Source organism: Eublepharis macularius, chromosome 16 (genome assembly GCF_028583425.1).
Source record: "Eublepharis macularius isolate TG4126 chromosome 16, MPM_Emac_v1.0, whole genome shotgun sequence".
Taxonomy (NCBI): domain Eukaryota; kingdom Metazoa; phylum Chordata; class Lepidosauria; order Squamata; family Eublepharidae; genus Eublepharis; species Eublepharis macularius.
Window position 1 is genome coordinate 40124966 of NC_072805.1, and position 15031 is coordinate 40139996.

Sequence of the window (15031 nt, forward strand, 5' to 3'; positions counted from 1 at the left end):
AGACTAACAGAGGTGGTTTGCCATTGCCTGCTACAACAACCCTGGTCTTTGTTGGGGGCCTCCCGTCCAATTACTAACCCAGGCCAGCCCTGTTTATTTTCCGAGATGGGATGAGACTGGGCTTGCCTAGGCTATCTAGATCACGGTAGAAGAGGGTTTTAAAGGGTGGAAATTGAAGCCCCTTCTTCTGAAGAATTAATAGCCATTAAGTCTTCAAACTTGGATGGTGGGAGCCAGTTTAGCATGGTTATTAAGAACAGCAGGACTCTAATATGGAGAATCGGGTTTGATTCTCAACTCCTCCGCTTGAAGCCTGCTGGGTGACTCTGGGTCAGTCACAGCTTCATCAACAAAACTCACGGCATGAAGCGTCTTCCTAGCATGATTTCCCAGAACAATCCCGTTTAATGGCGCATTTTCTGACGTCATCATGCCATTAAAGGTGATTGTGCCAGGAAATCGCACTAAGAAGACGCTTCGTGCCGTGAGTTTTGCGCAATTTTCTGGAGGGTTATGTGTGCGTGTGAAAATGGCCTTTACCTTCCTGAATTAAAGCGTAAGTAATTAACATGCCACCTTTAGGAATCTCAAGCCACACTACCTCAGCACATATGTAATGATAAGGAAGAAGTTAATGGAAGAGGTGCGGCAAATTAAGAAGGCATTTTTCTCCTCAGATTATAGGAGGGCCAAGGCCGTTAACCCAAAGCACCCTCTCACATGAGTTTTTTCCACACCAAGTTTTTAACGCAGCTCAGCTTCTTTACCGAACCAGGTTTTCCCCTCCCTTACAGTTTGTATTGTTTGCTGGTCACTGACCTTTTATGTTTGCAGACCGTCTTAAATGTTGTTTGGAAGAAAAAAAACATGAAAAACATGAGAGAGCTACCACAAGCAAACGTTACCATCTGTTATGGAGGTGGAAACACAGTGTGGTGAAAAAGCAGAGCTGCATGTGGAAAAGCCAGTAACAGAACTTATCAGCACCTAATGAAGCTTATGGGCAAGAATTCAGGCTAGACAAAAGAAAACACTTCTTCACGCAGCACCTACTTTTCAGACAATCCATGGCCACAGCAAGTGGAAAGGGTCACTAGCTTAGATAATTTTAAAAGAGGATTACACACATTTATGGAGGATAATTCCATCAATGTCTCTTGGCTACGGTGGCCTGATCAAAGCTGTATGATATATAGGCAGTGTATTGCCTTTAACTGTTCAGTTATCGTTGGCTACGATAACCAGCGTTAATGACCACCAGGGAAGGCAACTGTACCCAAACGCATCTGGTTTTTTGCCCATGTTATTGTGCAGGCAGTTTGTTTAGATATTTGAGATGTATTGATATTTGTTTCTCCAAGTCATTTCTACTATGCCAGGTGTCCATTTGCATGCTTGCAATGTTCAAATAATTTTTTTTTGGTCAGAGTTGTTACTGAAACCTTTTTTGGATATGCTTATTTAATTTGCATTGTTCTATAAATTGTGCATATACACTTCCCTTTTATTGATTATTCTTAATATTTTTGTTGTATCGAAACTCGAAATTCTATTTTCAGAAGTGGTATACCTCTGAATCATGATGGCTGAGGCTATCTTTTGGCCTCCTTGTGATTTTCCCAGAGTATCTAATTGACTACAGACGACGTTGAGCTAGCACTGGTCCACTGGTCTTATGTTCTTCTTCTATGGTGGTTGGGTATGAGGGTGGGAATAGGGTTGTTAAATCCCCTTACCCTCCTGGTGGGAAAAGGGGACCTCGCATTTACCATTACTTTCTTCTCTCTTGCACACGCTCTTGGCATGGTGTCATGCAGGGCTTTTTTTCAGCGGGAATGTGGTGGAGTGGAGTTCCGGCACCTCTTGAAAATGGTCACATGGCCAGTGGCCGTGCCCCCTGATCTCCAGGCAGAGGGCCACCGGCCATGTGACCATTTTCACCAAGGGCGATTTAAACTTTTAAAAACTCCCCCCTTGTTCCAGCTGACCCAAAGTGATGTCATGGTGCAGTCCTAAGTTCCACCACCTCTTTTCCCAGAGAAAAAGCCCTGGTGTTATGATGTCACTTCTAGGAGTGATGTCATTCTGCAGACCCTGGATGTACTCCCTGGCTTTGTGCTGGGCACATTTTGGCCCCCAAATGGGCTGGATTGGTCTGGCACGAAGCCTGGGACCTCTCTTGGGGCCTGAGCAATGGCGTTACTCTCAGGAACGACACTGGCGTGCAGTGCCAGGAGAGCCCTCTGGCAGGCCCCTTCCTGTGCCCTTTCCCCAGCTGGCCAGGTGAGAGGTGATGGGGGGAGGTGGCTGGGAGTGGGGGGATCTCCGCCACGCCAGGGGAACAGCAACCCTAGGTGGGAATAACAAGGCTATAAGAGAACAGACAGATCACACACCCAACCTCAAATGGTTGGAAGATGGAAAACAAAGACTGGAAATGAATAAAAATTAGATTCCACTTCTGAAATGTGGAGGGCCTGTGCTTCTAGCCATGCACCTCCCTCCTCCCAAGTGAAGGTACAGCAAAGAAGCCAAGATTGTTTGGAGGTCTGGGCTGCTGAGTCAGGGAGGACTTATTCCTCAAATGGATCAGGCCAAATAATATTCTTCTTTATATCCTGTTACAATGTAATCAACCAGTGTTCGATGGATATAAATTGACTTGATAAGCCCTTCCTCAGGTGAGAAAGCACTGCGTGCCCTTAGAAGCAAACACGTGATAGCATTCAGTAATTAGGTTCATTCTCCCCCCCGCTTTTAATGATCACCATCAACATTTTCATAACAACAAAGGCCTCTTTTAATAAAGAGTTCCAGACACTAAACACATTAATGAACCATGAAATAACTGTTTTTATTTGTGATACATTAAGCAACACAGTAACATTGTTGTAATCACACAATCCTTCTCACTCCCCTCCCTGCTTCCATATCAAGACTGTAAAGCGCATGTTAAAAATAAAGCACAGAAGTTTCGCAAATTAAAATTAAAGGTATAAATTAGAGATGCATCGTTTCTAAAAAGAAAAAGAGCCTATTCACTTTCATTTTTACAACAGCCCATTGGATATTTCCCATTTGTCACTTTATCCAAAGTTTAAAATAAGAGGGAGCGGTAAATGTCAACATTTAAACCACTTGTTTTAAATATTTACAAGTCTTAAATTCATTTGCCCGTATCTTTACGAAAAAACACAATCTTTAAATATTATCCAAAGAGAGGGATTATTTTTTAGATCTTGTTTTTTATTTTTGTTTTGAGTTCTGTATTGTAAAATTCTCTTCTGCAATTTTCTCTCTCTCCTACCTGCATGTCTTTTTGTGGGTCTATTTATCTGATGGCTGAAATTTGAAAGCTGAAATAGGTGTCTTTTTTTTTTTAACAGTTTTTTAAACTGGAATGTGTTGCTCTTTACAAATGCTTTGGGGAATCCCATAAAGCAGAACACAAATAATATTAAATAACAGTTTTAGAACCCTCAATTCCATACTATATTTCTGTAAATGCATCAGCTAAAGATCTATTAAAACAGTTTCATGAACTCAGAAGGAACTGTTTTTCATGAACAGTGGCTCTTTCCACAAACCACATGGTAATGTGGTTTTGAAACTGGGGAGAATTTCAAGATTACTTTGTGATAGTGCCTGGAACACAGCTCGTGTTTGTGTGTGTGTGTGTGTTTTCAAGCATCAAATATCCTCCTAGGTTAACGAAAGCCCCTTCTATCAGTGAAGAAGGTTTTTGGCTCCCATTCCCTTCTGTCTCCTCAGTGATCAAATCTCATCTATGATTTTGAACACTGAAACAATTCCACAATATTTTCAAAAAAGATACCCCCCCCCCAAAACTAGCTTGTATGAATATGGGGCGGGGAATTAACCCGAGTGTATTTTTGTAAAGACCCAGAGATAATTTTTTAAAAAAATAATAAAAGAAAAGGGGGGAGTAAATGCAGGCTGAAAAGAGGCAATTATTTTACCGTCTGTTTCTTAGATATCAGAAAGGGAATTTCGAAATTCATCAAAGCTAACCTTCTGTTATGTACAACAGGCTAAGCTGAAAAGAATGTTAACAAGTTCAATTTTCATTCAATCAGCCCCAGTGCTCTCTGAAATGTTTCATTGCAGGAAAGAAATAAAAATAATCTATATGGTAATTATTAGGATGAATTCCCCAGTAACTTTCAGCTACATGAAAGGTCAGTTCTATTCAAGATATTTTATCAGTCCCTTGCACATACTCCTGTCCTGTCATTTTAAATCTGAACAGCATTTTATTTTCCCATTTACAGCTACCTGCAGAATTAAGTACTTAAGCCAAATAAGAAAAAAAAAGAGAGAAAATGTTGAATGCTGGCAAAGGCTATAATAGCATGGAGATAAATCGTTCAGCTGTTCCCTTCTCAAGCCTCTAGGGCTACAGATTTTTCTTCTCCTGGTGCACTGTGGGTATTCAAAACTTGTTCAACATGATTTCATTTCATTTCAGGCAGTGCCTGAGAAAACTAAATTACAGAATCAATCATACAGAAGGTCAGAGCGAGACTTCATTACAAGTATTGCATGCTTGCATGAATATCTTTCATTTATGACTGACCCAATATGTCACAATAGCTGTCTAGTAAAAATAATCCACTTTCTGAAATTGATGTACTACTGATGTCAGCGGTACTCAGCAAGCTGGGCAGATTATAGAGAGATGTTTAAAGAGAGGGTGGGGGGGGAGAAAAGAATAAAAGATGGAACCCTATAGAGCACAAGTTGCAGCTCTATAGAATTGCCATCTTTTCTAGATTAAAATAATTTCTCAGGTGATCATCTAAACAGTCACAACGGTGCTTTAGTCTATAATGATTTTGGATGGCATGTGGCAATTGATTTCCATCTATTTGTGCATGTGTGCGCACGCATACACACACACACATATCCTCCCGGTACCTTAAATCCCAGGGGGTTTCCGCATTCAAACTCAAACACCTTCCATTTTTCTTCTCGCAACTCATTCACAAACGTTAATTTTTTTTAAAAAAAATCCAAATCAACGTATTATTAAAATGCTAAACCTACTGCACTCTTTCTTTTTACCTCTTTCTTACTGTTGTCATTTTCTACTGGAGCGGAAAGAGGAAGCACCAATGTAAATACCATCTACTTAAAACTAAGATAAATCTATTTTGTCTCCCCATCAATAATAATGAAGCTAATTAACAATGTGACAAATTGTCACTCTTTCTATAAACAAAAGCAATACAGAGGCTGGGATACAGAAACCAGTCCATATATCATCAGCTCCCTTATTTTGGGGAGAACTGTTAATCCATCAGCGCAGTCGTTTTTAATAACAGCTCAGCCACATTTACTTTGCTTGTACTTAGAATGAACTGAAAAACGGAGCACTCTGAAGTCAGAAATGCAATGCAAAGTCTTTTTTATTATTCCAGTGGTCTTCCTACAGCAAATCTAAGAGAAGCCTGCAAAAGTACTATTATGTAGCTGGCCAGCTCTGCATCCCGAGGGAAACGTAGGGAAACCTTGACACAACCTATTTTTACCCATGCCTCTGGCGATTTTGCATTCAAGTTTATAGGTGAACATGTCAGGTACTGTTCAGAACAAAGCCAAAGATACACTGCTGTATTAATCATAGCTCTGCCCTGGTACATTTCATTTCTTCTGTATTTGTGTTTGAAAATTTCATGACATTTCTTCAAGGTGAAATTCTACTGGACGTTTCAACGGACTCCAACTACAGAACTATTTCCAAAAGTAGTATAATTCCAAAGGATTGTATACTTATCTTTTTTTCAAAGCTATCGTCTATATAATGGTTTTCTTTGGGGAAAGTATTCCTAGCCTCTTTAAATATCTAGCAGTTTGTCTATTAACGCTGATCAGCAAGTGGCCAACACAGGTATAATAAATGCAGACAAGTGAAAGGCTACTTCATGAAGACATTGTTCTACAAGTGTAGATGAATATCATAATTATTTTACGGCCTTGTATTTAGTTCTATCGGATATATTAAGTCCAATTGACCATGAAATGAAATTTCATACTTAAAATGCCTCTTTTACATTTTCTTTTATTGCTGCAATAAAAAAGTTTATTGCTTTAAGGAACAATAATTCACAAAAGATACAATGTAAAGATGGATTCTATTATTAATAAATATTTACCACTTCATTAAAGTGCGCATTTTCAATAAATAATGCCAGATATTTCCTATACCCCATCTTTGGAACTAAAATTAGACATTCATAATGGGACAATATGGGAAAGCCAATAGAAACCAGAGAGAGAATTTGGGAGACCTTTTCATGTTGCTATCCATCCAGTGTCCCCCTAACTCCAACCTGTAACAAATTATCTGGACTTGCATTGCTTTCGCATTTACAGTTTGCTTAAAGCTAGAACTCCCAGTTTGCTGCAGCCATTCCTGCAGTGACTGGGAGAAAAAATAACATTTAACAAGTTGTTGTTTGATGGTATGACATCGTTATGGGAGAAAACCCAGAAATGACATCAGCCTGCTCTAGAAATCACCAGAAACTCCATGGTTTTACCATAGAGTTTACAATGGTTGCTGGAGAAGCCTGACACCACTCCCAAGTTTTTCCAGGAAGTGATGTCACACTATTACCCACTGGCATCCCTCATGACACCAAGCCCCAAATCTACTTAAAGCTTACCAGGGTGCACACAGGGAAACAAAAGAGAGTGAGAGAAACTCTTGTACTCTGTATGAGAAAAAAATCCCTAGGAATGCCTTTTCAATAATGCTACCTTATTGGGCTATGAAGGAGGCACCTGCTGTGCCAACAAAGATGGTTTCATACAACTGACCCACACAGTTAACTTTCTATTGGAAGAACATATTAATTATCTATGTGAGATGCTACCTTGAGGATCACAATTGCAGGAATTCAGAGAGCAGAGCCCACATGTATTTCCCTCCACCATGCTACCACAACCATTCTTGAGGTGCAAAAAAGGCAAACGTGAAATTGCCTTACTGAAGCTTCACTAAAGCAGTGCAGGTATTCTACATTAAATCATCAAGAAAGGTTGACATCGAAAATTTGAATCATATGGCCTGAAAACCATTGACCAGTTGCAGGGCAACAAAAATATTGTACTCTTCCCAACTTTAGCAGTATGAAAACAATAAATCATTAAAAACAAGCCCAGCGACATAAACAGCATGAAACAGACCTCATTCAAAGCAGATTGGTAAAAAAGCTAGAAACCTAAAAACCCTCATTAAAAGCTAAGGTTAAAAGATCTGTCTTGGCCTCATGCCTCAAAGATAGCAAAGGAACAGCCAGGGGGTAGGGACACCATAGGTGAGGTGCCTCCACAAAAAATGCCCTGTCTCTAGTCACACTACTTTCCGAGCCTCTGAAGGTGGAGGCACAGAAAACAGGACTAGAGAGAGACATTATAACTGGCAGGCTGGATAATCCGAGAGGAGACAGTCCTTCAGGTACCCTGGCCCCAAACTCTCCTTTCCTAGCACCTCAAGAAAACCTCTCCAATCTTCATTTCATTTTCCATCACACTTTTCAATGTTTTCCAGGCAGGCTTGAAGCTGGGTTAGCTTGTTGACAGACATCCCATAAACGCTCATCATTCCCTGCATTCCTAAATAGTAGCGGCCTGCCTAATATTTTGCTCAAATTGTCCATAGCTATTACTATATTTTCAGGATACTTCGGCATCTGTTGAGATTCAGAAACTTCTTGTACCAACAACAATGGAACCTGTGTTCTTTGGGGTTGTTGTGGGCTCCAAAACATTTACAAGGCACATCAGAGTAATTAGGCAAAATGAGATGTCACAATATTACAGATTTCAATATCCATCACAATATATTGGGTGACCTGGATAGCCCAGGAGAGCCTGATCTCATCAGATCTCAAAAGTTAAGCGGGGTCGGCCTTGGTTAGCAATTGGATGGGAGACCTCCAACGAAGACCAGGGTTGCAGAGGCAGGCAATGGCAAACCACCTCTGTTAGTCTCTTGCCTAGAAAATCCCGCCAGGGGTGGCCATAAGTCTGCTATGACTTGAGGGCACTCCATCACCACAGACATCATTATCAACTATAGCCTCAGTGAATGAGTTTGGTTTTGGTGACCTGAACATTGAGAATTTTTCTTCTCCCTACCTTCCCCAAATCTAGTCAGCAACTTTTCCCCTTCTCCCCAACACCTGCTGTTTTCCAGTATAAAGAGACACAATGAAACAATCTTTATATTAAGGTTCCCATTCAAAATGTGTAGAAGTGAAGTGCCCTCATCGTGTTGAAATTTAAGAACATCAAGAGGATTCAGTACATCAAAATGGCTTGATGTTGCAAGATCACAGGAAAACAAATAAATATGTGGTTTTGGATGGATTACATCTCTTAATTGTTATTGTGCTATATTTTCTGAAAGAGAATTGGAATAAATGTAGCATCGAAGCAGGCCCAGTGATCAATACTACCACTGCAGTCCTTAATTCAATGGGATTCGCTCTATTTACAGTAGTTCTGGAAGGTGTTTTATAGAGGGAACTGTATACTATCAGTTTGCTGTACATATTACTTGGTTGTTTTCTCTACTGATCCAAGTCAGTAACAATTTGTCATCATTATATCTACGCTCTGTATGATGCCTAATATCCTATGCTAATTCAGATTTCAGTAGTCCGAGTCTTAGTATATTGCTCCTTCCACGTCTCCTCTTATTGATTGTATCAACCTACGTTGTATTTATCCGGTATCTCTTTGTTTGGAATGTTCTCAATTTACACTGTGTAATCCTCTTTAAATTTCAGCGAGAAAGGCAGACTATAAATACAGTAAGTAAGTACGTAAGTAAGTGAGTAGTAAGTAAGTAAGTAAGTAGAGAAATAAATGTCTACATTGTAATAAGACACTGCTGGGTAGCTGTTAAAACAGAAAGAACAATTCCTACCATATGTAACCCATTGCTTTGGATGACTCCATCTTGTTCTATAAGGTTTCGAGATATTGTAATGGAAGGAAGATCCAAACTCTGCGGTGGAAACTGGGGTGTAAATTCATTCCCTTGCATGGCCAACTGATCACTGAGACCTTGAAAAGGTAAGAGTAGGTCAGCCATTCCTAGGTTGGTAGAATCCAGCTCTGGAGGTGGTGTTATGGGTGGGATCTCAAACTCTTCGTCTCCAAGACTTGGGGTATGGAATGTTTGCTAAAGAAAAGAAGAGAGAAATAAATAAAAGCAACTCCACGGCACTGAAGCACTACTAAATATTCCAGTATGCATAATAAAAGGGACTCTTAATATCCTGTACAATTTCGCTAACAAACAATTTTATTTTTGTACACCACAAGTGTAGCAAGATTCACATATGCCCAGCTTTATGGATCCTTCAGATTAAAGATTTAAGTCTCATTATCATATGGCTTTAATGGTGTATCAGTATTAACTGTTTTTTAATGCACTCTTAATTAGTAACATCTGTCTTTGTTGTTAGACTGAACATCAGCTACATTTGGAGTTTGGAGGGTTTTTTCCTTTTTTTGGCTGTATAACAAATTGCCAGTTTATTGATATGTTAGTAAAAAGAGCACAAAGAGACTACACATTATTCGGATGCTTCAATAAAATGCTGACAATTTCGGTAGTACACACACAACATTAATCTGGCAGTGAGTACTTCCAAACTTTTTTACAACTCATAAATGTGAAATATTAGTATCCAGTTTCTAAGTCCTCTCTTACTCCTCCTTGGGAGCATAATGGACATTTGATATGAAGGTGGTTGTTAGGGACCCAGGTGATTAGGGAGCCTGTTTGGTGTAGTGGTTAAGAGTGGCAAGACCCTAATCTGGAGAGCCGGATTTGATTCCCCTCTCCTCCATTTGAAGCCAGTTGGGTGACCTTGGGTCAGTCACAGCTCTTTCAGAGCTCTCTCAGCCCCACCCACCTCACAGGGTGACTGTTGTGAAGATAATAATAACACACTTTTGTAAACTGCTCTGAGTGGGTGTTAAGTTGTCCTGAAGGGCAGTATATAAATCTAATGTTGTTATTAGCTTCTGTTATTAGTAGTTAAGTGTTTTGGCTGCGGATCAGCACTCTACTGGTTCGAATCCCACTACTGCCACGAGCTCAATAGGTGGTCTTGGGAAACCCACTCCTCTCAGTCCCAGCTCCCCAGCTGTATTGTAGAGATAATAATAATACTAACTTGTTCACTGCTCTGGGTGGAGCACTAATCTGTCTAGAAGAGCGGTATGTAAGCATGGTTGTTGTTATTTCTATAGCAATGGTTTATTATGGAAGGTTTATTGGTTGAACAACAAGGAGTAGGTGTGTGATCAGTAGATTTGTTGAGAAACAAAATCCATTAAAATTCTTTATCCCAAGAGACCCTTATTTCTAAATATATAAACGGTTTTCTACATATAAACGGTTTTCTATCTATCTATCTATCTATCTATCTATCTATCTATCTATCTATCTATCTATCTATCTATCTATCTATCTATCTATCTATCTATCTATCTATCTATCTATCTATCTATCTATCTATCTATCTATCTATCTATCTATCTATCCAGGGCTTTTTTTCTGGGAAAAGGGGTGGTGGAACTCAGGACCACACAATGACGTCACTTTGGGTCAGCTGGAACAAGGGAGGAATTTTTTAAAGTTTAAATCGCCCTCAGTGAAAATGGTAATGTGGCCAGTGGCTCCGCCCCCTGATCTCCAGAAAGAGGGGAGTTTAGATTGCCCTCCATGCCAGTGGCCAGTGGGGTGGAGGGCAATCTAAACTCCCCTCTGTCTGGAGATCAGGGGGCGGGGCCACCGGCCATGTGACCATTTTCAAGAGGTGCTGGAACTCCGTTCCACTGCGTTCCAGCTGAAAAAAAGGCCTGTGTCTATCTATCATGCTTGATTTTCTCCCAGAACAATAAGACTAAGATAGGGCACACTAACCATTCACATATTATAATTGGAGGCTGAGTCTAAGAGGTAGTGTCTAGCCAGAGGTCACCTTAAGAAGTCATGGCAATGATGTAATTTAAACTGGGGACAGCCTCTTAGCATATATACCAACAGCTGGTAGGCATCCCCCTTGTGATACGAGGACAAAGTAATTCATAATGCCTTGTAATATCCAACCTTCCCTATTGGCCTGTCAGTCAGTCAAGATTCATGGATGGGAACATCCTTTCTGGGCTGTGTCAGGATCTTTGTGAATCCTTGGGGAAATGTTAAAGGATCTTTGTGAATCCTTGTTGAGAATCCCTTGGGGAAATGTTAATGCTACGAGGGTAAGGATCAATGGTCCACAATGCTTCTCTACTCTGAGCAGCACAGTACAGTGGATACATCCAAGACAATGGCTTATTCCCAGAAGGGTAGCCATGTTGGTGTGCAGAAGAACAGCAGGATTTGAGTCCCGTGGCACCTTAGATACCAACAAGATTTTCATGGTGTAAGCTTTCGTGGGTCAGAGCTCCCTTCTTCAGACAATTGAAGACAACTGGAGATCAGCTGTAATTCTGCAAGATCTCCAGGCCCCACTTAGAGATCCCTGAAAATTTTATTGGTCTCTGAGGTGCGACTGGACTCAAATCTTGCTGTTAATTCTGGAAGGCACCTTTGAAGTTGTCTCAAGAACAGCAGTTGGCACCCAGCACTCTTTGGAAATGATTGGTTTAGGCAATGTTTTGGGCACATGAGGGCATTTAGGACATAGAGAATACACATGAAGCTGCCTTCTATGAAGTCAGATCGTTGATCCATCCAAGTCAATATTGCCTACTCAGACTGGCAACAGCTCTCCTGGGTCTCAAGTGTAGGTCAACCTACTACCTGATCTTTTTAACTGGAGTTGCAGGGGATTGAACCTGGGACCTTCTGCATGCCAAGCAGATGCTCTTCCATTGAGCCACAACCTCTTCTCCTAGCTTCAGGCCTGATGCTAATTATGAATGGAAATCTAATGCGCCATCCCATTTTAAAAGTGCAAGAACTTGGGCTTCTTTATGAGGCTCAACAGTTAACTGTCCTAACACTGCAATCCTAAGAGTTGTTGTTGTTGTTGTTGTTGTTGTTGTTGTTGTTATACCAATGAAATTAATGAGCTTAGACCAGAATAACTCATTTTAAGATTGCACAGAAAATGTAGCAACAATGACCTCAATTACGAAGGAAACAATATGTTGGATCCTAAAATTGATTTTCCCCTCATCAAAAGAATTCCTTCCTTTGGAAGACCCACAGCCTTTTCAACCCTCCTCAGCCCAGAAGCTGCAAACTTATATAGCCACACAGACTGCCTTGGAAATTTCAGGATAGTAATAACAACATTCAGTTTATATACTGCCCTTCAGGACAACTTAATGCCACACTCAGAGTAGTTTACAAAGTGTGTTATTATTATCCTCACGACAATCACCCTGTGAGGTGAGTGGGGCTGAGAGAGCTCCGAGAAGCTGTGACTGACCCCAGGTAATTGAGCTGGCTTCAAGCAGAGGAGTGGGGAATCAAACCCGGTTCTCCAGATTAGAGTCCTGCCTCTCTTAACCACGACACCAAACTGGAAACAAGGTAGGACAGAAGAAAAAGAGCTGTTTGGGGGAGAAATATGGTGCTGTGGATGTTACACATTATCTTGATTTGGGGCACCCTGGGATAGCTACCTTTAGCTTTGGGGAAAGGCAGGAGATAACCTGCTTTAATAAATTAGTGAATTAATTAATGTCCTTGTTTGCATTATTTAAGGATGCAATATTTGGGGAGGAGGGAGATTTCATTTATGCCTTATTCACATTGTCTGCAAGAATAACTTAACGCCAGTTAATTTTAAAATGATATGTTCGGTGGAAGATCTCATTAAATGCTGGAAATTGTCATTCTTCAAGCTGTTAATGATGATATAAATTAATAACCACTTGAGAGAAAATGGAAACTGAAAAACAGAAGAAAGAGATGGAGGGAGGGGGAAGAGTCCTTTTGCTTACTTATAGAACCTGTCAACTGTCATTGTTGGGTGCACACCAGAGATGATGAGGTACCAGACAGTAACAGTCTGCAGGAGTAACAGGAAAGGGGGTCTTTGGAGACTCCAGTTTCCTTCAACACAACGCACACTACACTGCAACTAGGTTCCAGTTCCGAAAGCTGCAAGCTGTACAGTTGGAATGCATTTATTGAAGACTTATTTTTAAAAAGTGGGGCATTTTCTTACTGGAGAGACGTGCCAGTTCCCCAACACCAAAGGATGGGTTGGCCACGGAAGGCGGATGCCTAATGAACATAACCCTATAGCTACGTTTGCAGTTAAGTCTGGCACTAACGCGGCCTTGTAACAGATGCAATGGTAATTTGTGACTCATTTGCTATCCCATTACTGCTTAATGAAATCTAACATATCACATTAACAATATGGATAAACACTCGTTCCTGATATGTGGCATTTGGCTGTTTTCATTACCACAGTAATTAACACTTGAAATATTATTTCAATAAATATTTAAGGTGCTTCAGGAAATTGAAAAAAAAAACTGGGTCACTCTCATCATGACACAGAAACAAGTTACAACGACTACAAAAACAGCTGGCCAATTCTTTATCTTAGATGGTCTGGTGATGTTAATGCCACCATTACCACTATACGGCGCTTTAAATTTATTTATTTGAAGGAGAAAAATCAAGTTTAGGTTGGAAATGCCCCTATGCCAAAGTATCTTTGTCCGTCTAATGGAAACAGTTGAAGAACTGAATTCCCTTGAAAGCTAGTAATTGCAAAGTTCCACTTGCATCACAGTGCATATATGAATGGTCAAATCTTACTCTATCCTCTCCGTGAAAGTAAAACAACAGCATAGGCTATATGCATGAGGGTTGAGGAGGAAGCAATATTTCAAAGAGGATGTAAAAAAGAATAAACCCACCAGGCCCCCAAGATATGTACAAGTGAGCTGATATTGCTACATCTTCTACAGAAGTGATATTTATCAGGTTTCTAATATCTTTTTACAAGCATGCGGAGAGTGGCGTATCATGTATGCCGATGGGTGTTCTTTAAAAAACAAAAAAAACACATCAAACTGTGCCTTGTGTCATGATTGCTTAAAGTAATGCACGGCTGTGGATAAAATGAATGTAGTCGAGGAGGGGTGGGGTGCCTCCTAGCAGAATCTTATTCCAAATCATTGGACTATTCAAATTGTGAGAAGAATCTAAATGATATGTAATTTAACGGTGGAGAAATGTACCGTGATGTCCATGGCAGTTTTAACATTTCTAAGAGTTTATCAATCACAATGTTAAGATATATATACATATATATGTATCTTTGATTTCTTTGGAGGCAGGAGGGAGGCGACAACAGCCCTCAACAACAACAGCAACAAAAAAACCCTCTCTCTGTGTGTGTGTGTGTGTGTGTGGTTAAATGCCATCTGCACTGAAATGTTCCAAACATTTGTTCCTTTTGATAAAAATGCAAATCTGGAGAGCTGTTGTATCAACATATAACAGCCAATGTCTGACACGGTGAATTATCACAGCTGGAATTAAATTGTCTTTGAACAGCTGCTGGCAGTAGAGCTTTCATCAATGTTTGATTCAAATGGAGGAATGAAATTCTACAGAATGAAACATCATGTTGTCATTACAGATGGGGGTTTGTGTTCATTATCACAACTAACACCGAAGCTAGTGCCAAGCAATCTTCCCTTATCTAAGCAGTCTTGTTGGAGGGAGAAAGGGGGAGAGAGAGAGAGAGAGAGAGAGAGAGAGATGGCAGCCATTGTGTTAAAAAAAATCTATTCATAAGAACAGTACATACAACCTAGCCACACTTTCCTGGAACTATTTCCGCCCCCCCCCCCCCACCACTGAATTTTTATCTGACAGTTTTTCTACCACCAATAAGGAACATTGCTTGGAGAAAACACAGTATGTGTTTTGCTTTGATGTGAAAAAGCACAGAAGACCAGTGGTACCTTAAAGACGAACATTTATATATTTATTCGTGTTGGA

At 40.3% G+C, this 15031-nt stretch overlaps 1 protein-coding gene across 1 annotated transcript in view; it reads right to left on the bottom strand.

The window, feature by feature from the left end:
* TOX3 (TOX high mobility group box family member 3) overlaps positions 1-15031 on the bottom strand; it is a 122247-nt gene that overhangs the window by 19954 nt on the left and 87262 nt on the right. The window contains exon 3 of the mRNA XM_055000598.1: positions 8960-9217. Coding sequence (XP_054856573.1) covers positions 8960-9217 — 258 coding nt within the window. The remainder of the gene's footprint in view (positions 1-8959; positions 9218-15031) is intronic.